Genomic DNA, 20,961 nt, shown 5'->3' with positions numbered 1-20,961 from the left:
GTTAGAGAACATCTTTATTTATCCTGAATCCCGGCGAGCATCTCGCTCTTATCAGCCAGGTCGCTCGGGGCAGCTCTGTGCGCTTTCAATGATTGGCTCAGAGCTGGCAAGCTGCATGGACGAGGATGTCATTGATTATTGACTGTTGAGTGGCTGAGCTTTAGAGCTTGTGCTCTGTGTTCTGGCTATTATTTAAATGCAGCCAGCTCGATAGCAATATGCAGAACCATTGATTTGGTGATCCAATGAACCATGTCCCCACTGTGAGGCATTGTGTTATAATGACACCTTCTGTCTTTTTTACTTCCTAACATTTAATTTGTGTATGTCCATCAAAGATGATGCTAAATTCATCTTATTCTTAAAGTGAACCTTTTGTTTTGGCGATTACCAAGCCACAGGTTCAATGAAAGTAGATCCAAACCCAATCACTACATTTTCATACAAGCTTTAACACAAGGGTGCCCAACCTTTTGAGGAGCGAGGGCCACTTTATCGACTTGGTAACCGGTCGCAGGTCACAATGAGTGTAAAGGGGGGATGGCAGGTCTGTGTCCACTCTGCATATGTAGAGCAGACAACCCGCTCAACCCTAAGGGCCCTCCGATCCGCCCAGACAGAAGGGAACAGATCCCCTTCTGTTTTTTTATTTTTAAGGAGATCGTTTACATCTGCCGCTCTATAGAGGTGAATGGAGAGTCCGTTTGAGTCCACCTGAAAAACAGGCAGGCTGACCCGATCGAACCGATCATGTGAAAGGGGCCTAAGGCTGCTTTCACACTGATGCACAGCGGTTTACCTGCTCCTCAACTGACCTCAATTTTCACTTCTTCCTCAGGATTCCTGCAGCTGCCTGGTACTGCCGGTGGGTACTGCTGACAGGTACTGGTACTGCTGGCTGGAACTGCTGGCGGGTACTGTTGGCTGCTACTGGTACTGCTGGTTGTGTACTGGTACTGCTGACTGGTACTGCTGGCTAGTACTGCTGGCGGGTACTGGTACTACTGGCTGGTACTTGTACTGCTGGTGGGTACTACTGACTGGTACTGCTGGCTAGTACTGCTGGTGGGTACTGGTACTGCTGGCTAACACTGGTACTAATGACTGGTACTGCTGGCAGGTACTGGTACTGCTGGCTGGTACTGGTGACTGGTACTGCTGGCGGGTACTGCTGGCTGGTACTGGTACTGCTGGTTTATACTGCTGGCTGGTACGGATGGTGGGTACTGGTATTGCTGGTGGGTACTTCTGGCGGGTACTGGTACTGATGACTGGTACTACTGGCTGGTACTGGTACTGCTGGTTGGTACTGGTACTGTTGGTACTGATATTGCTGGCTGGTACTGGTACTGCTGGTTGGTACTGATACTGTTGGTTGTTACTGGTACTGCTGGCTGTTACTGATACTGATACTGGTGGCTGGTACTGATACTGGTGGCTGTCCCAGATCGCGGGTTCCTGTTTCCCGACCCGCCATCCACGAGCATAACTGTGACAGAAGCATGCAGCTGCAGTAGAGTGCAGAGCCGATGCTTCCTGTCACAGGCGGAGTACATTTGGTATCACTCCGCCTGTGAAGGAGCCGGGGCTATACAGGAAGCATCGGCTCTGCTTCCTCTAGCAGTGGCTCTGTTCTTCTCACTAAAGCTCAGAGATGGCGGGTCGGCAAGCCCAGATCGCGGGTTCCCGACCCGCCATCTCAGAGGAAGACATGGCGGGCCACATCGGAGGGCACATGTGGCCCGCGGGCCAGCGGTTGGGCACCCCTGCTTTAACATGTTATGGCCTGGTTCACTCCTATGCAGGTTGCAGTTTGAATATTCCAGCTGCATTTTGTGTTTTTCAATACATATTTTTGATCCATGGAACCAAAAACACAACCTGCTGGTCCTTTTTCCTTTCCATAAAATGCACAGATGTGAACATGACCCGTAGTAAACCATGTTAAATGAACTGTAGTGTGTTTCTGAAAAACGAAAAATGTACGAAAAAATGCACAGGTGTGAACCAGGCCTTAAAGTGGTTGTACACCCTGTACAACCAGTTTTACCAACAGGTAAGCCTATATTAAGGCTTACCTGTAGGAGCTTGAAATATCTCCTAAACCTCCATGGTTTTGGAGATATTTACTAAAAAGCCGAGCGCCGATTACTTCGGCGCACGCGGAGCGACGCGCTGACGTCACCTTGTGTACTACTGTTTGTATTCCCAGAAGGACGGGTTTGTCTGATCGTGTGCCAGCCGGCACATCAGACTTCAGGCTTTTATTGACGCAGCTATTTGTAAGTGTGATACTTTGCTTCTTTTAATAAATTTAAAAAGGTTTTTAGCATTTGGAGCAGCCATCGCACATACGGATGGACTTCATCAATTAAGTTTTGAGCACTGGTGGAATTTTTTATTGATGGACTTCATTGGTTCAATTAATACATTTTTTGAACACTGGTGGACTTAATTTTTCACAATAAAATATCAATGTTTATATATAAGTTTTGAGCACTGGTGGATCACGTATTGACTAATTATCATTTATGATTTAATAGGTTTAGCGCAATTCTATTTTTCTTTTAATTTACTTTTACTGTGTTAGTGTTATACAGGAGAACTGCAGCTTCAGACAAAGGTTTTGGCATTTTGTACTTTTAATTTAATAAAATTTTAATAGCTCAGTTTTTTCCAATTTTTTTCCACTTTAGAAAGGGCACATCGCCAAAGGAGGAAGATACGGGAGAAGATAGAGGAAGATTAGAGGAAGAAGCAGGGAAGAAGAAGATATTTTTAATAAAAGTCTTGTCAAAAACTGTCTACTGTATTTTTATCACACTACTCTACTTTTTTTTGGGTGAATGGGTAGGGGTAAATTGTACTCATTCTCATTCATACTCATTCACATAGGTGGGTAGTCCGGGATCTGATTTCGATAAGCCCCCCCGCAGACCCTGACAACCACTGTCTAGGGTTGTCAGGAAGAGGCCCTTGTCCCCATCAATATGGGGGCAAGGTGCTTTGGGGTGGGGGGAGCACAGAGCAACTCAGCCCCAAAGCACCCACCCTCCTCCCCATGTTGAGGGCATGTGGCCTGGTACGTTTCAGGAGGGGGGACACTCGCTCATCCCCTCCCTTTCCTGACCAAGCTGGGCTGCAAGATAAGGGTCTGGTATGGATTTTGGGGAGAACCCCATGCCATTTTTTTTTACATTTTGGTGTGGGGGGTCCCCTCCGAATCCATACTAGACCCGAAGGCCCTTGTACAGACCTGGGGGGGACCCTACGCTGTTTTTTTTTTTTTTACAATTTTTTTTGCCGGCAATTTTTTTTTTTACATTCAGCTGTCAGTGGGGAAGCACCGGTTGTAAAGGACACGGCGGCCCCTTCCTTAGCAACCAGTTATATACAGTGAATGTACAGCTAAAAACGCGGTATTTGCGTTTTGGATGCGGGTCCATTGAAGTCTGTTACATGCAAAATGCTGCATTTTGCAGGACAAAAAGTCCCCGACCCTTTCCAAAAACGCAGAGGCACCAAAATGCATTGATGTGAACGTGTTCCATAGGAACTCATCTATTTCTGCAAAATGCAAGATGCATCAAAAAACGCATTAGTGGGAATCGAGCAAAACTCTTTTTTATAAAAATGTAAAAAAGTATACAATAAAAAATAACTGAAATATAACTGACCCCATTTTAGATTCCTTTAAGAGTCTGTTTTAATGAAAACCTAAATTACTTTTCAACCTCTACATTCACAGACAGCTGCAAAATGCGTAATAGAATTCTTAGTCAATCCTGTACTCTTGACTGGGAGAGTAGTTTCCTTTGTTATTATAAATAGATAAGGATGTTTGGGTCTGCCTGTGTCACAACCCCACTCCTTCCCAATCGCTCCTTTTCATTCATCCAGAAATTGCTAAAGATCTAATGTGGTGCTTTTCACTCTACGCCCTGCATTGAGGTTGAACAGCAAACAGCACGATCATGCAAAGTAAAGTCCTTACGCAGTAAGTACTCCGCCGTGTCCTGTTCATAATCGGCATCCTCAGGAAAATGGTCAATTTTCTTGCACATTCCTCGGAAGGCTCCTGCAGGAGAGAGATAACTAGTTACACAAAGGCAGCAACTGGGCCAAAATCACACTGGGACTTAAAATTTTCTCTTGAGAGATGAGTTGTCCTGTGAGGCATTAACGCACACAAACACAAAGCAGAACTAATCTCCTGTTTAACCCTTCTATACTAACAGTACTTCTTAATTTTATCTGGTTCAGAAGTAGGACCGAAGACACTAGTGGGCCTTGTTTAGTTACATAGTTAATCAGGTTGAAAAAAGACACAAGTCCATCTAGTTCAGGGGTCAGCAACCTGTAGATCGTGATCTACCAGTCGATCGCGGACAGGTGACTGGTAGATCGCAGTCTGGGCTTGCTGACATCCCAGAGCATCAAACAGAGTGCAATGCAGAGGGACTACTTATTTAGAGACTGTAAAGGAAATGTGTAAGTTCTGTAAATAATTGTATTCTATTTTGTATGTATTGCACACTGCCCTCACTGTGCACACAGCACTAATAATGTTTTCATTACATGTTTGCATTCTTTCAAGTCCTGATTAGAATTAGTCTGCCTATGTTACGCCCCTTGTTACCATAAACGTACAATTGTAATATTAATGTGATACCTACGTAATCATGTGTATAAAAACCTTCAGTTGCGTCATAATAAAGCAGAACAGTTATTTGGAAAGATGCAGAGTGTATCTTTTGTGTCTGTTCCCTACTGCGGTAGTTATTAATTTGGAACCACTAATCAATATGAGGATAGGAATTGCCTATCTATAAAATGGCCAGGTCAATCTGTAGTAGGAAGCAAGAGTCACATAAGCCGATGTCTCCTCTCAGCAGTTACATGCCCTGTCATGGTTGGTGGGAGTAGCACCTGCCAAGCATGACCCATTCAAGTGAATGAAGCCACTCTGCAAGTGCCCTGCAACCTTGTGCAGTACAGAAAACAAGGGGTAAAAGCAGTTAGCGTTGTGTTGCTCTTTCACCACCTGCTTCGACCCCGCAGAAGCATACAGTTTCGGGCCGATTGCAGAGTAGCCACATTTACTTAGGTGGGTTGTGATTGGCAGGTGGTAGCACCCACCAAAAGCAACAGGGGGATTCATTACTACTGCGGCATGTTTACACGTTTGGCTGCTGCCTCAACAGCTAAAGGAGGTAGGGATTGGGGGCAGTAAACTCATCCGCAGGGTTTTACTACCCCTTAGTTGCATTCCGCAGCAGCATCCTTAGGGCTCATTCACACGAAAAGTTGTGGGGAAGGTAGTAAAACCCTGCGGATGAGTTTACTGCCCCCCCCACAACTTTTCGTGTGAATGAGCCCTAAGGATGCTGCTGCGGAATGCAACTAAGGGCTTATTCAAAACTGCAGCAGGCACTGTTGCTCCTCTGAAAAGTGATCTGAGTGTGTTTGACAGGCAGTGAGGAGGTAATATATTACCTCCTCACCACCCGATTTAATCCCATGATTGCCACGCAATGCACGTGACTGCGACACAGTAGTATGGCAATTAGAGGTTTAAATCAGGTGTGAAGAGGCAACACTGTGCCCGGTGATCTTTGACTTCTCCCATGTTGTTCAGGTAGATCTCCACCTCTTTAAGGGTGCCTACCCCTGATCTAATTCAACCAATAAAAAAAAAAAAAAAAATAATACAATCCCATATACACAATCCTATACCTCACAGTTGATCCAGGAGCAAGGCGAAAAACGATCCAATTTTCTACAGCAGGGGAAAAATGATCATAATGTCTCTGGGAAGAACTGTCTTGGGGAGTCTATTTTGTCCTACTATATCCAATTAGATTTCAATATTCACTTTTCATTTAAAGAGGAACTCAGCTCTTTAAGTTGTATCCAATAAAAGGCAAGCAATAGGTAAGGGATTAGTTGCCCGTTTTGCCTGTCCTCTCCCCGCAAGCTGATCTTTCCAGACTCACCATGCCTTGTTTGAGTGAGACTAGCAGTCAGAGGCATAAGTGCCTTAGATCTCATACTGAATATATACAGCTATGAAGCTGTAGACCAGGAGTGCCTAGGTACACTCACATACCTTGAAGTGTATTGTTATTTTTCATGATGAATTCCAAACAAAGGGTATATTTTTGAGGCTACTTTCAAGATACACAGCACTTCAAGAAGTTCCTATCCTAACATAGGACAACTCTACTTTTTGAGTTCAGGTCCACTATAACAATGAAATAAAGATTTCCTACACCGGAAGATGTACCTAGTGCCCATAGATGCTTCCTTCACCCTTTTTTTTTTTTTTTTTTTTTTATTCCTGCAGATTGAGTGTTTTGGCAACTGCCTTTTTTTGCTAAATAAAAATTAGAAAAAAAAGAAAGAGAAAAAAAAGATTTCCAAACCCACAGCATTAGGCTCGGTTCACACTGGAACCGACTGTGGATCACACAGGAGAGCTGTGCGCACCCATTCTCTGGTTTAGGGAAAAATCAGGGCTGAATCTATGCCTGAATTTGGCCCTGAAACAGAGCCAAAGATGCACAGCGTTTCTGTGCAGTGCGCTCCGCAGCCGCCCGGAGATATGTGAACCGGCTCCATAGAAAGCCGGTCACATTCTCCTGCTATGCCAAATTCGCAACCAATTCACATAGATGTGAACCCAGCCTTATGCCCCGTACACACGGTCGATTTTCCGATGGAAAACGTGCGATAGGACCTTGTTGTCGGAAATTCCGACCGTGTGTAGGCTCCATCACACATTTTCCATCGGATTTTCCGACACACAAAGTTTGAGAGCAGGATATAAAATTTTCCGACAACAAAATCCGTTGTCGGAAATTCCGATCGTGTGTACACAAATCCGACGGACAAAGTGCCACGAATGCTCAGAATAAATAAAGAGATGAAAGCTATTGGCTACTGCCCCGTTTATAGTCCCGACGTATGTGTTTTACGTCACCGCGTTTAGAACGATCGGATTTTCCGACAACTTTGTGTGACCGTGTGTATGCAAGACAAGTTTGAGCCAACATCCGTCGGAAAAAATCCTAGGATTTTGATGTCGGAATGTCCGAACAAAGTCCGACCGTGTGTACGGGGCATTAGTCTAATGTCAATAGGGGCTGAGCAGACACCACTGGCAGAAGGATAGAAAACTTTTTTTTTTCAAATATGTGTTTATTGAGATGATTGAGCATAACATACAAAACAGTATTGAACAGAGAATGGTACAATTTTTCTCATGACATCCAAAAATTGTACACTTTAACAGAATTATAACATGTCATTTTAGGTGGTTACTCTACAACAGGGTAAAGGGAAGAAAAGTTCTAGAGGAAAATAGAGGGGGGAGAAAGATAGAGGGTGGAGCAGGAAAGAGAAGGTAAAGAAAAGAGAGAAGTGTAGTGTTGTGCCAGATATCAGGATCCCAAACCAAGGTACACTTAAATACTAAAATGACTAAAAAGGTCAGGAGCCAAATATTCATAAGTGGTACAAACCAGTACCATTAGATACTCATTCACTCACTACTACTAGGAATGGAGCTCAGTGGCATGGGCCAGCATATAGAGAAAATGGAATTGTACCGAGGCAGAGGATACAGTTCAAAGTACCACGTAATTGAGCCACAGGGAAATAGTACTATAATAAATACAAAAGACAAAAAAAAATCTAAAAATACAAAAGTTTATTAGTAAACAAATTACAAATGAAAAATACTGATCAAACCTCCACCTACCACCATCTAAAAAGACTTATTTTTTTTGTATTTATTATGGTACTATTTCCCTGTGGCTCATTTACGTGGTACTTTGAACCGTATCCTCTGCCTCAGTACAGTTCCGTTTTCTCTATACACTTAAATATTAACCATGAGAGAAAAATGGTAAAAAGCTATCCATAGCAATAAATATCACCCATCTGTAATATGTAGTAGTGATGTATTAAAGTAGAAGTCAAAAATAGTTATAAAAAAAAAAAAAAAAAGTCATTAATTATGCATAACGAGGGGTGGACGTTCCGTTCAATAAAATAGGTACATTTATTGGTATTAAAAAACATTGGCACAAACAACCCCTTTAGAGGAACAGCCCATCTCAGGCCAGAAGAAGGCAATCAGTTATAGCCCATACACCATGGCCAATGGTGGGGTAGAGTACAGTTCTTGGTTGCTGCCAATTCTTCCAACCATACTTGCTCCAAGAATCTAAGGGGTAGTGTCAATCTCTTTCTCATGATGGTAGTAGGAAAAAAATGGGTGCAGGCTGCTTCCGAATGGAGGGCTAGGCAACACATTTCAAGCTCTTGCTGCTCTTTTTCAAGCTTTAAAAAAGGCCCCCACCCCCCCCTTAGATCCTTGGAGAGGGTAATGTTAGAATAAATGACAGCTGCAAAGAACTGTACTCTAACTTCTAGCCTAGTACTCTGGCCACGACGTGCAAGCTATAACTAACTGCCTTCTTCTGGCCTGAGATGTGCTGTTCCCCTAAAAGAGATTTTGAGTTGTCATTTTGTTTTTAAAACGGTAAATGTACTATATATAATTACACAAGATCTGTGTATTCTTCACCCGTTTTTCTCATAAAGCATCAGGACACCTCATATACACTTGTCCTTGACTTACTAAGTAAAAAAGCAAGAATAAGGATGATAATTTCAGCACTTGAATTTACAAAAACAAGTCAATGGTGGCTTCTTTCACATGTCTGTCCTAATCATTTCCTTTTAAAGTACAACTAAAGCTGGGTGTGTGATAATCTAAGCAACCACCAAATCTAGTTATGATGTGATAACACATGCCTCATAAAGTATACTATATCTTCCCTGACTGAGTAAATCTTCCTTCATTTGTATCTCACACGCTCCCACTCCCAGGCCCTGCAGATCAGGGACGTGCAGTGAGGAGAGGCAGGTGAGGCAGAGTCATACATAACATAAAAAAAAAATATGGAATAAAATGGTGGCTGTTGCAACGTTTTATGTTACACGATATCTGCGCAGCAATTTTTGAAGCACGTTTTTTTTTTTTTTTTTTTGGAGCCTACACATGGTCGGAAATTTCCGAAAACGAGCTCCCATCGAACATTTTCCGTCGGAAAATCCGACCGTGTGTACGGGGCATTAGGTTCGTGGCATATGTAACCTGTGTGTATCTGGCTCTGATACTAGCCAGTGCCTCACCAGTCACTGACCTCACCGCACGTCCCTGCTGCAGATTAGTGGGTGGGTTTTAGCAACAGAGGCAGTGCTGTCAATCCAAAAAGCAGTGTGCAGGACTAGAAGTGGCAAGGTGTTGATTGACAAGGTACAGGTTTGTGAATTAGCGGTAACGATGCCGAGAGCTATGCCCCCTGCATCTCTTCATCCCACTGTAATGCAAGGAGGAACAGCCTACATGAGAATGACAACTCTGCTCTGAATTCAGGAGCAGTGCAGCATTGTTGTCACACTATCACAGAAAACCCTGAGTGTGTTACTGTGCATGTGTCATGGTGCTTCATCAGGGGGCTGGATGACTCTTTTTGTAATTTGCAGCTGGACAAAGGTGAAGAATGGCAGCACGGGTATGCAGAAGCAGTGCAAGAGATCCTTACAGAATACCACTGGAATGCTGAGCATGTATGTTTTTTTGTGGATTATCCAGCAAAATAGGTAAAGGGGGAAGAGTGGGCGGGGGAGTGAAGTTTATATTTAAGTGCCAATTGTCCAATTTGTGTTCACAGATCTCCCAAAAACAGTAGATGTTACTCATAGATTGTGATGTAATCTCTCACAAATCAACAATAAATCAGTACTGTTATGCCTCGTACACACGGTCGGACATCAATTCCGACAACAAAATCCATGGATTTTTTCCGGCGGATGTTGGCTGAAACTTGTCTTGCGTACACACGGTCACACAAAGTTGTCAGAAAATCCGATCGTTCTGAACGCGGTGACGTAAAATACTTAATTTATTCTGAGCATGTGTGGCACTTTGTCCGTCGGATTTGTCTACACACGATCGGAATTTAAAGGATCGGATTTTGTTGTCAGAAAATTTCATAGCATGCTCTCAAACTTTGTGTGTCGGAAATTCCGATGGAAATAGTCCGATGGAGCCCACACACGGTCAGAATTTCCGACAACAAGCTCCGATCGCACATACTCCGTCGGAAAGTCCGACCGTGTGTACAGGGCATCAGTGCATGCATGTAAAAATCACATGCGGTGGCATGCAGAAGGTTAGCTACAAGGCAAGAAATAACAAAATATCCTGGTTATATATTCTCTCCTAATGGTTATAATAGCTTAACAGCCTGCAGTAGAGTATGGGCATGTTAGAGAACAATAAAGTACAGGCTGGAGTTTCCACTTCCCTTGTTTCCAGGAAAAAATTTCCTCTTTTTTGCCCTGTTAAAATAGATTTGCAGTGATGCTGTAGCTTTTACAATGCATGTTTTATTGGAGAAGGGGAATGGTTAATCCAGTCGAATACTCCAGCATCATCATGTGCTTGGGTACCTTCCATTGTGTGTGAAGAGAGAGAGAGAGGAAAATCAATTCTGTGCTGGAGGGAAGGACAAATGTAATGAACCGGACAGAGTTCTGAAGTGCCCACATTTTTGTTGCTTTAAGTGGGATGGCTTTCCTTCCTCATTCCTCTTATTTGTATGTTGTTTACAACCACGTCAGGAGCTTTGTCCAATCTCACTGGTTTCGTCTGAAGACAGGATACCGGCCCGTTCTCAAAATACGACATGCTGTGCCACATTTGTCCCATCAGGGCCGAGACAAACATTATCAAACAAAAATGAAGAATCAAATGACAACACATCTTATGCTTTCAAACAGCTTTTCTTAGTGTATGGCTGTACATACCATACATCAGGGGTCTCTCCAAACTTTCTACACAAAGGGCCAGTTTACTATCCTTCAATCTTTAGGGGGGCCAGACTGTGACCAGTGGGAGAAGAAAATGTTCTGGTGTCAGTGGGAATAAACATTGCTCCATCATTGCTATTAGGGGGAGTAATAGTGCCCCATATTTGATATTAGGGGGAGTAATAGTGCTCCATCATTGGTTTCAGTGGGAGGAATAGTGCTCCATCACTGGTGTCAGTGGGAGGAATAGTGCCCCATCATTGGTGTCAATGGGAGGAATAGTGCTCCATTGTTGGTGTCAGTGGAAGGAATAGTAACCCATCATTGGTGTCAGTAGGAGGATAGTGCCCCATCGTTGGTGTCAGTGGGAAGAATAGTGCCCCATCATTGGTGTCAGTGGGAGGAATAGTGCCCTATCATTGGTGTCAGTGGGAGGAATAGTGCCCCATAATTGTCAGTGGGAGGAATTGTGCCCCAATCGTTGGTGTCAGTGGGAGGAATAGTGCCCCATCGTTGGTGTCAGTGGGAGAAATAGTGCCCCGTCGTTGGTGTCAGTGGGAGGAATAGTGTCCCATCATTGGTGTCAGTGGAGGGGAATAGTGCCCCGTCATTGGTGTCAGCAGTGGGGGGGGGGATAGTGGCCCGTCATTGGTGTCAGTGGGGGGGAATATTGGCCCATCATTGGTGTCAGTGGGAAGAATAGTGCCCCGTCATTGGTGTCAGTGGGAGGAATAGTGCCCCATCGTTTGTATAAGTGGGAGGAATAGTGTCCTATCGAGGGTGTCAGTAAGCAGACTAGTGCATTGTCGGTGTCAGTAGCAGGAGCTATGCCCCGCTGTTGCTGATAGTGGGTGGAAAAATGCACCAAGGGACGGATATAAGCAAGCAAAGGGCCACATACGGCCCCCGGGCCACAGTTTGTAGACCACTGCCATACATAAATTGCCCAGGACCAGAGCCAGATCATATACAAGGCAACATATATTGTGCAGAGTATTGCAAAAAGCGCTGGAAGCTTCTTGGATGCAGTAATAAGGCTTTACTTTCATGGAGAAATATATTAAATGTCTTACAGCATGGAGAAACATGAACAGGAAGCAGGAATATACAAGTACATGCACTGAGATAAACAATACATCCTGTCATATAATAGAAAACATGAACTATACACTATAATACTACAGTGCTACCTGCTGCATAGATAGGTATAATGCATACGGTATTGTCATTTTATTAACAACTTTACATTACATGCTGTTGTTCTTTTTCAACACCCCTTCTCAACAGCATGAGCTTTGTCAAATTATATTCAGCTTCTTCTGGAAATAACTATGACGTCCCTTCAATAAAGGCTTGATGAGTGCATCAGCAGTTATCTCCTCTGACGGGCAGTATTGAATGTCAATAACACCTTGCTCTTGATTGTCTCTCAGTAGGTGATACTTGACGTTGATGTGTTTGATCCTAAGATTGACCCTTCCCATAGCCAAACAGGAAGTGTTAGGAAATCCCTACAAATTAAGGCAATTCCTTGGGGACCCCAGGTCACCAGAACTAGTGTCCCCATTTGATGATTTGCCTTCTATTACACATCGCTTAGGAGATATAACCTGAGGATGGAGGAAAAATGCTTAGTACAAATGAGTAGCCAGCGTATAAGTTGACCCAGAGAAAAGCCAAAGCCCAGTGAAGACTTAGCTCAGAGGAAGATAGCACTGGACCCCATGAGCTGGTACGTATTATTTCTTAAAAGTCATCAGCTACAGTATTTCTAGCCACTGACTTTTATTTATTTTTTTAATTGAGTTCCTCTCTCATAAGCCTAAGTACAGCCAAAAAAAAAAAAATTGCACTGGGGACATAACATAAAGTCAGTAGGATGGGTTCCTTGTGCTGATACCTTTTCTATTAGGTGAATTCCTCCTCCATCCATGCCCTTGCAGCACCACCGCTGTATTCTTCTAGCTTTCATCAAGAATACCCAGATATGCCTGGCCTTTTCATCAAGCCGCTGCATTCATAAAAGCCATACTACAGCTTCTATGAATGACGCACAATCTATGTATGGTGGGGGGAGCTATCAATCATCCATCTGCCCTCCATTCATAGATCACTTTCTCTTCATACAAGCCTTAGTAGAGAGTCTATGAATCGTTGAGCTTGGCAGCAAGGACAGGCATGGTCGGGCACTCTTAATGAAAGCCTGTGACAACCTCTTAGTCCCCAACCACCCTTAGTGGGAGCATGGATGGAGGAGGATTTCACCTAACAGAAGAGGCATCAGCACAAGGGACACATACTACTGACTGTAAGTCATGCCTCTTTCTTCATCAGTTCCTTGGGCTGATTTTTGTGTTTTTATTTTGGCTGCACCTAGGTTTTAAGAATGCAGGCATGGTCAATGGGTTAATAGTTTCATCAAGAATTTTAGTTGTTGTTTAGAATGGGGAAGATGTGGGCTGAGCAACTCTGACCATGAAATGATTGTTGATGCCTGAAGTGGTGGATTTCAGAAACAGCTGATCTGTGAATTTTATTGGTTTTAGCCTGTAGCGTTCCCAGAGAATGGTGCAGAAAAACTATAATAAGAGCAGTTCTAAGGGCAAAACACCTTGATAATAAGAGAGGTCAACAAGGAGTAGCTAGAATTATTCATATTAAAACAGTCACCAGCCTTCTGAATGACTGCTCCATACATGTCAAACCTTGAAGAGAATGAACTACAGCAGCCCAGGTTCAGGCTAGGTTCAACTCCTGTTGGCTAAGAATAGGCAAAGGAGGCAACAGTGGGCAAGGAACATCAAAACTGGATGAATAAAGATTGGAAACATGGTACCTCCCCTAAAGAAATATCAAATGCAGAAAAGGAAGTTGTAGCAACAGTGAGTAGCTCCCCAAAACATGTATCTAACACTTTGTACACTACATAACTTGAGGAATTCAGACAGTTCTCAGAGCAAAAGACCTGATAAGATAGATGTCCCAAACAAATTGACTACTGAGTGTACATTATATGTAAAGTAAACATGCCAATTTATACCTACTAAATATAAATGGTGCATGGGCTGTGCAGTCCACAAACCAATGCAATACAAAAAATACCAGCTAGGCTGCACACAAACTAAAGAGCAAACAATGTGATCTATTAAAATTTGTTATTGTTTTTATACGCGCCCACAAAGTCCATTATTCCCAATTTCAGTATTTACAGATTATGTAGGATGTGGCACATTTATACTAAAGGTGTTTGATTGCCACCTCAGGGCATTGCAATCAATTAAATTCCGTAAAGAGCAAACAATGCACCCCCCCCCCCTCGGTTGGTCACCAGTCCCAAACGTACCCCATCTATCGGGCAGTGCTTCCTCTAGGCGACGGGCGGCAGCTTCCCCTGCGTCTCCTCTGCATCACAGCGGCTTCCGCCATGCGTCTTCTCCCTCCTAGGGGGGCAATAGGATTGCTTCTTCTTTGGGCCAATCAAGTGACGAGTCTCATGACCCACTTCCTGATTGGCCAGGAGGAGAATCAGGAAGACAATAGCAAATATTAATTCGCTATTGTCAAACAACTGGGTGGGCTCGGGGCACAGTGCTCTGCACCCTGAGCCCACAATTTTTTGAAGCCTATTATTGCCTCTGAATCTCTCCAGCGGGGCGTGCTGTCACTACTGAGAGGGATTCCATCTTTGTCTGGTCTTCTCTCTGGGTTCTTGGGCTCCAGTCATTTGGCTAAACTGCGATGGTGTAACTCCCACACAAGCATGTGGGAGTCATGGTCACAGCACAGCTCTCTCAATGGATGGTATGCCGTGCATTGGGAAGACAGTGCACATGCGCCAGAGCTATCACCGGCTGCTACGTTTAGGAGATATTCACTGTACCTACAGGTAAGCCCAATTATAGGCTTACCTGTAGATACAAGATAAAAAATGGAGTTTACTACTGCCAGATCAGGTAGTAAATGATTAAATAGAAGGCAATGATACATGGATTTGCAGAGAGAACTGGCAGTGTAGGGGAGAAGAAGCAAAGTTTCATAGGTCAGGAAGTAGTCTGGGGGAGAGGAGTAGGAAGCCCAGCTACATAAAGCACACTAAACTGCACTGAGACAAGATAAAAGGCAGCTATGGAACCAGTGTAACAGTAAATTCTTCACCCCATGGGAATGCAGCTGATCAGCTGTGGCTGTGTCAGGGAGAGAGAGAGACGAAAAAATATACAGGCTAAGCAGTTGGAGCTCCGGGATAAGAGAGACAGGGAAGATGAGATGGTAGGAACTGCAATGAGAGAGAAAAGTTACAGAGCTAACAAACTCACCTAGCAGAGCTAACATTAGAGCCAGTGCTGAAAGGGGTGCCCACACAGAGATAGAGATAAGTGAGGGATGACAATTGTGTCTCTCTCTCTTCCTCCAGCAGCTGAAAGCTGGTAGCAGGGAGAGGGGGAGAGACCAGCTTTCATCTGCTGGATGAAAATAGAGAGACACAGTTGTCATCCCTCACTAATTCCCATCCCTGTGTGGGCCCCCTGTGTGGGCCCCCTGTGTGGGCCCCCTGTATGCTCGGGCCCCCTACAAGAGAACTGGCGGCCCCCCTATCAGCGGCCCTAAACATTACAGTCACTGAATATTATTAGTGGCCCATTTGGCGATGTCACAGAAAGCATTTAAGGCCCTCTATATGAGTGAGTTGACCACCACTGGTACACACATATATTACCCAGTAGAAAGTTCACTTAACGCAGTATTTCACACCCATCATTAGTCATGTAAGCAGTTTTTAAATCCCCCTGATTTGAACATATATTTCCTGGGCTAAGCAATCTATTTGAACATATATTTCCTGGACTAAGCTCTTTTTTTTCAGTACAGTTTGTGTTCATTTTCTATGCAGTGTTTTTGTGACCTTTTGTTGCTCATTTTCCAAGCACTGAATATATCTGGCTTTTCTATAACATTTCCTGTTTATTTGAATTGGAAATCCATCATCTGTACACATAGCTGCTGGTCCTAAATTTTGAATGCACCGAAGCTACTTTTATGTAGCGCACCCCTAAGGATTCGCAAAAAGACTGGGATCCCCCACCCTGCACAGCCAGCCACACTGAATTTTTACAGTCTCCCAGAGTCAGAAAACAGTCCAGTACTTTGTTTTTGTCATTTATGGGAGGGATTAGAACTTGGATGGGGTTTGGGAATTATGGGATGCCCATTTCACTTCGGAATCAGCTTCAGGGACACTTCTATATACAGATCCAAGTCCTTCCTTCAGCACACACTTGCTTGGATCCAGGCTGTGTCACTCTAAATGGATTTGTAGCAATGGCCCATTACAGGCAGGGACTTGCAGCCCCTAAACTTGTAGAACATTGGAGTGACACAGCTAACACATTTCCAGCAGTTCCTCTCTGTGGTCACTAAGCCCAGTACCACCTCTTCAGGCACTTCCAGCCCGTCTGGCTGCAGCTGCCCCTTTCATTAGCCCTCCCGGATAATTTCTCCACAGTCCTCCCAGACTGACACTCTCTCCACAGTCCTCCCAGACTGATCACTCCCCAACCCACCCAGCTGACTTCTCAGGAGATCTCCCAGACATGCTGACCTGCTCCCGCTGTCCTCTCGCTTGCTCCCCGTACCTCCAGGAAGGGTTTCCTCTGTGTTTTGTAGGGGAAATCTTCCAGCACCCGAGCCCAAGGTCATCCCCCCCAAACTAGGTGGCACCCTCAAGGGCCACGACAACCTCCTTAGCAGTCTACCTCCATCTTCCACCAGAGAAGCTGCTTGCTGAGTCATCCAGCCTCCCCGAATCATTCAACCCTGACCCAGATTCAACCCAGACCTGGCTCTCAGCAAAAAACTATTTTCCTACACTAACAAACCTATTTATATCTAGCATAGTAGCTAGAGGGTGCTACATGCATGTTGGAGGTATTCAATATTGAGGACTGCAGCAGCATGAACCCATTGTACATTTCTTGTTAAAAAAATTAGGACGCAAATAACCCAATGCATTTCACACGCCTCAAGTGTGCAGCATGCCCGAATCGTAGCTGCTATCGGCAAATTAAACAGAGGACAGACTATTTGAAATAAACCTTTTTAAAGCAAACCATAAGAAGGCTGCCATTGCCAAGCTCTCCTTCTGAAAACGCTAGTTGTCTGGCTCTCAATATTTTTCTTGATGAGTTCTCTTGAATCCTGGCTCAGAAGAAGTATGCAGATCAGGACTATCCTGCTGTTGGCATATCCTCGTGTGATTTACTGGTATAATAATAGTTACTGACATCTCATGCAGAGAAGGTTGTATTTGGACCTGCTTTGTCTGTAGTTTAAACATACCTAAGAGGCCAGTGTTCCCATGCAGTGTGGGAAACATGCATGAAAGTGCACATTTCCCGCACAAGTGGTATGAATGGGCCCCAAGGGCTCATGCATACAGCTGAAAGGGGGCCCCACAACATGCATGAAAGCCCAGAACCTCTTTACAAATGTCCCTGTACCCGCTAATTTTCTCCCTGCCTACCATTCTACATGTTTCAGAGGATGCTCAGACCTAGGAGACATAAAGCATATATGGTGGACATGCCCTAAGGTCAAACAACTGTGGATAAGGGTCAATAACATGGTTAATTTGGTGTTATATATAAATGTATGAAAAGACACTTGGGAGACGCTCCTACACAACCCGATAGAAGACGCTACCAAGCGAGAGCGCACTCTTGTGACCCATATACGCAGATTCTCAACTTCGACTAAGTGAAAAGTCGGGTGCACGGTACCCTGGTGAATGTGATATTGATGGAGATATTAACTTTTTGCCCATAAGTAAGAGCAGGTACCCCTTTTTGGTCCCATGGACGACTGTACTGCTCTTTCTAGCTCCAGGGCCCCCAGTTGAAGGGCCTTTTTTTTGGAAGAAAAGTGCATCGATCATCTAACAATTCAATATTGCTTGGACCTATTCTCTTTAATTTCTACATCATTGTATAATGCTCAATGTCTGTGGAGGGAAACTTCATTTGAACTTGTTCATGCATTTTTGTAATTGTCTACTTTTCTTATCATTTTTAATAAAATTCAAGTAAAAGAAAAACTTCCCAGAACCCACAGCTGCTGTATACAGCCACAGACAGCAATTCAAGAAGTTGTACACTGGCATGCGCCAGTACTTGCATGAGCACATGTATAGATGTGTGCCACGCTGCAGACAGTCTGCATTTGAGGTGTGCACCTGTGCTTTATGTACGTACCGGAAGTTTTTTTTTTTTTTCAGAGATAGGTACAGGAACGCCCCCTTCTAAGTCACCCCATGTGTCTGTCTCCTACCCACCTCGGATCACTGACCCTTGGTTCCAAGCCCCTACCCACCTCTGAGCACCGACCATTGGTTCCAACCCCTACCTGGCTCCCAGTATGACCCCTTTTAGAGAATATACAGCCAAGTATCGTTTTGTAGTGCTAAGTAATTTGTATGGAGGTTGGTAATGATAACAAGAAAAGCAATAAAATAGATCCCCTGACGCCAGCAGCAATAGACCCCCCCAGCAACAATAGAACTCCGGCAGCAACAACAGATCTCCCAGCAGCCAGCATCAATAGACTCTCCATCAGCCATCAACAGTAGGCCTCTCCCTAAAGAGTAGATCCCTTCCAGCAACAATTGACCCCCCAGTAATAAAAGATCCTCCACCAGCAACAATAGATTGCCCTGCAAAAATAGATCCCCTCCAGCAACAATAGATACCCCAGCATCCAGCATCAGTAGATCCTCCATCACACCCAAGCACCTCTTGCCATTGCATGCATTCAGTGCCGAAGGTGCCGGTGTTCTGTCAAATAGTGCAGATCGCCTAAAAATGCCTCTGACGAGCAGCTGGCATGACGTCAACATTGCGCATGCGCAGATCGTCAGAGGCATTATCCGACGACCAGCAAAGTGCGGAGGCAGAATCTGATCGTCGATCTCTGTGAGCTGGGTGCAATATTGGCGCTAATGGGGTCAAACCGGGCGCTAATAGACACAAACTAAAACTGGACGCTAAATAGGGGCAACAGGCACAAACTGGGCGCTAATAGAGGTAAACCGGGCGTAAGACTGGCACCAAATGAGCACAAACCAGGCGCTAATTAGACGTCTGATAAACAAAAAATGAGCACTGTGCACTAATTCCGGGACTTCGATTAGCCATTCTGCACATCCGTTATCACCTTGCAGTGTCTGCAGCTCCGAGAGCGAGGCAGAGTCTGACGATCACATTCATTCTCCGCGCTTTGCAGAATGTCGGATAATGCCTTGACAATCTACTCATGCGCTGTGTTGACGTCACGCCAGCTGATCGGGAGATGTAATTAATGAGTCAATGCCCATATATAAGCCAGATTGGGAGGAGCCCAGGGGCAGTTGGGGCATGGGAGCCAGAGACCCCAGCAGTGTGCAGATGCAGTCAGCTAAGTGGAGGCCTTGGACAGGGCTGGAGGGCAAGGAGAGGTAGACCTGTATCCAGAAAAAACAGCTGTAGACTTCCTGACCCTTATGGTGGTAGAGGCTAGGGTGGGTTGCAAAAGGTCTTTTAGGCCAGGCCAAGTGTTCCCTGAAGTGAGGCTATCCCCCTGGAGCACCTGGAAGAGGTGTACCCAGTTAAAGATGTGTGCAGTGGTCCTATCTCAAAGGGGCTATCTGCAAGGAACAGTGAGTGGACACAGACAGCCTAAGGCAAACCAGGTCCTCTGAGTGAGTATTAATTACCCCGGGTGGAGAGAGACCGAGCTAGGGAACATGGCTTGCTATATGTGCTGCTGGATCCTTTCACATGTAACTGCTATTGATCATCCACTATATGTGATAGTATGTCGATGTGATGTGACTGCATTTGCCTTTTTTCAACTACCTCAGTAAAGTACAATAAACCTTCTTCTGTGTGGACATTCTTTCCTTTGGGATATAAAGGTTAATGGTAGTGATTTTCATGAGGAAGCCTCTGGAAAGGCCTCTGGAGAGGGCACAAGATGGCAGAGGGTTTAAGCCTCAAGCAGGTGGGTTGTTGTTCTGTAAGGGAAGAAGCGGGGCAGGAACTTGCGCACTTGGCTCCATTACTAGCCATTCACAAGCCCCTTACAAGGGTGAAATGTATACATCAACAGGCTGCGGCAGTGCATATTGTTTACATCTGGGCCCTGAGTTTACTAGGAGCAGGAAAACAATACATAGTAGGCATCTCAACACATATGGACGTAAGTATATGTATGTCTGCATGAATTTAAATGTAGTGCGGGCCACTTTTTACGCAGGATCTGCTGCCTGTTTCTTAGAAATTCCTCATTCAAAGGGGTGCAGAGACTCGTAGAGCCTGGATGAGGCCTTTGTTTACACATCTGGAGCTGAGTGCAGGCAGCCTAGGCTAGTAAATCGAGACACCGTGGATTACCAAAAATCCCAGTTTGACACTGTCTGCTTTTGGGGCTGCATCACCCCGGCTTACCTGTCTAATTGGGATACGTGGGCGTTTCCACACAGCCGCTGCATCTTCATTCACTAATGTTCGCAGTTTACACGCAGCTTCAGAGGTGTAAGCAAATGCTTCATTTGTGCTGTATATCTGGTCATAGATGGATCAAAATTCAGCCAGTTCAGCAGGGACCAGCCAAATTTCCATCCATCTAAGGCCGTTCTCACTCAACAATGGTCGATCTAACAATCGACTTCTGTCAAATGGGAATGTTGGACATTTTTTATTCGATCAGAGGCTGCAGAGCTGATCAGCGTACTTTCACAGCAGAGGAGTCCCTGCTGTCATCCACCAGTGTTCATTTTGGCAGCAAATTTCGATTTAGTTCTAGTCTTAGTCTTAGGACTAAAATGGCATTTTAGTTTTAGTCCCATTTTAGTCTTCTGCAATTGTCTTAGTTTTAGACGTATTTAGTCGACTAAATCTCCAGCACATTTTAGTCAACTAAAATGTGCTACGTTTTAGTCGACTAAAATCTCCAGTACATTTTAGTCGACTAAAACTCATTTTAGTCATCTAAAATCTAATAGGTGTGATGAAATTGTAATGCATTAGTTAACATTTCTCAATG

At 44.4% G+C, this 20,961-nt stretch overlaps 1 protein-coding gene across 1 annotated transcript in view; it reads right to left on the bottom strand.

Annotated features, from left to right (window-relative positions):
- The window catches only part of CACNG3 (calcium voltage-gated channel auxiliary subunit gamma 3), a 160,219-nt gene that overhangs the window by 16,578 nt on the left and 122,680 nt on the right, over positions 1-20,961 (bottom strand). Inside the window, exon 2 of the mRNA XM_073636509.1 lies at positions 3,995-4,078. Coding sequence (XP_073492610.1) covers positions 3,995-4,078 — 84 coding nt within the window. The remainder of the gene's footprint in view (positions 1-3,994; positions 4,079-20,961) is intronic.

Source organism: Aquarana catesbeiana, linkage group LG06 (genome assembly GCF_042186555.1).
Source record: "Aquarana catesbeiana isolate 2022-GZ linkage group LG06, ASM4218655v1, whole genome shotgun sequence".
NCBI classification, from domain to species: domain Eukaryota; kingdom Metazoa; phylum Chordata; class Amphibia; order Anura; family Ranidae; genus Aquarana; species Aquarana catesbeiana.
The sequence above is the reverse complement of the archived record's forward strand: the minus strand, read 5'-3'. Positions and strand labels throughout refer to the sequence as shown.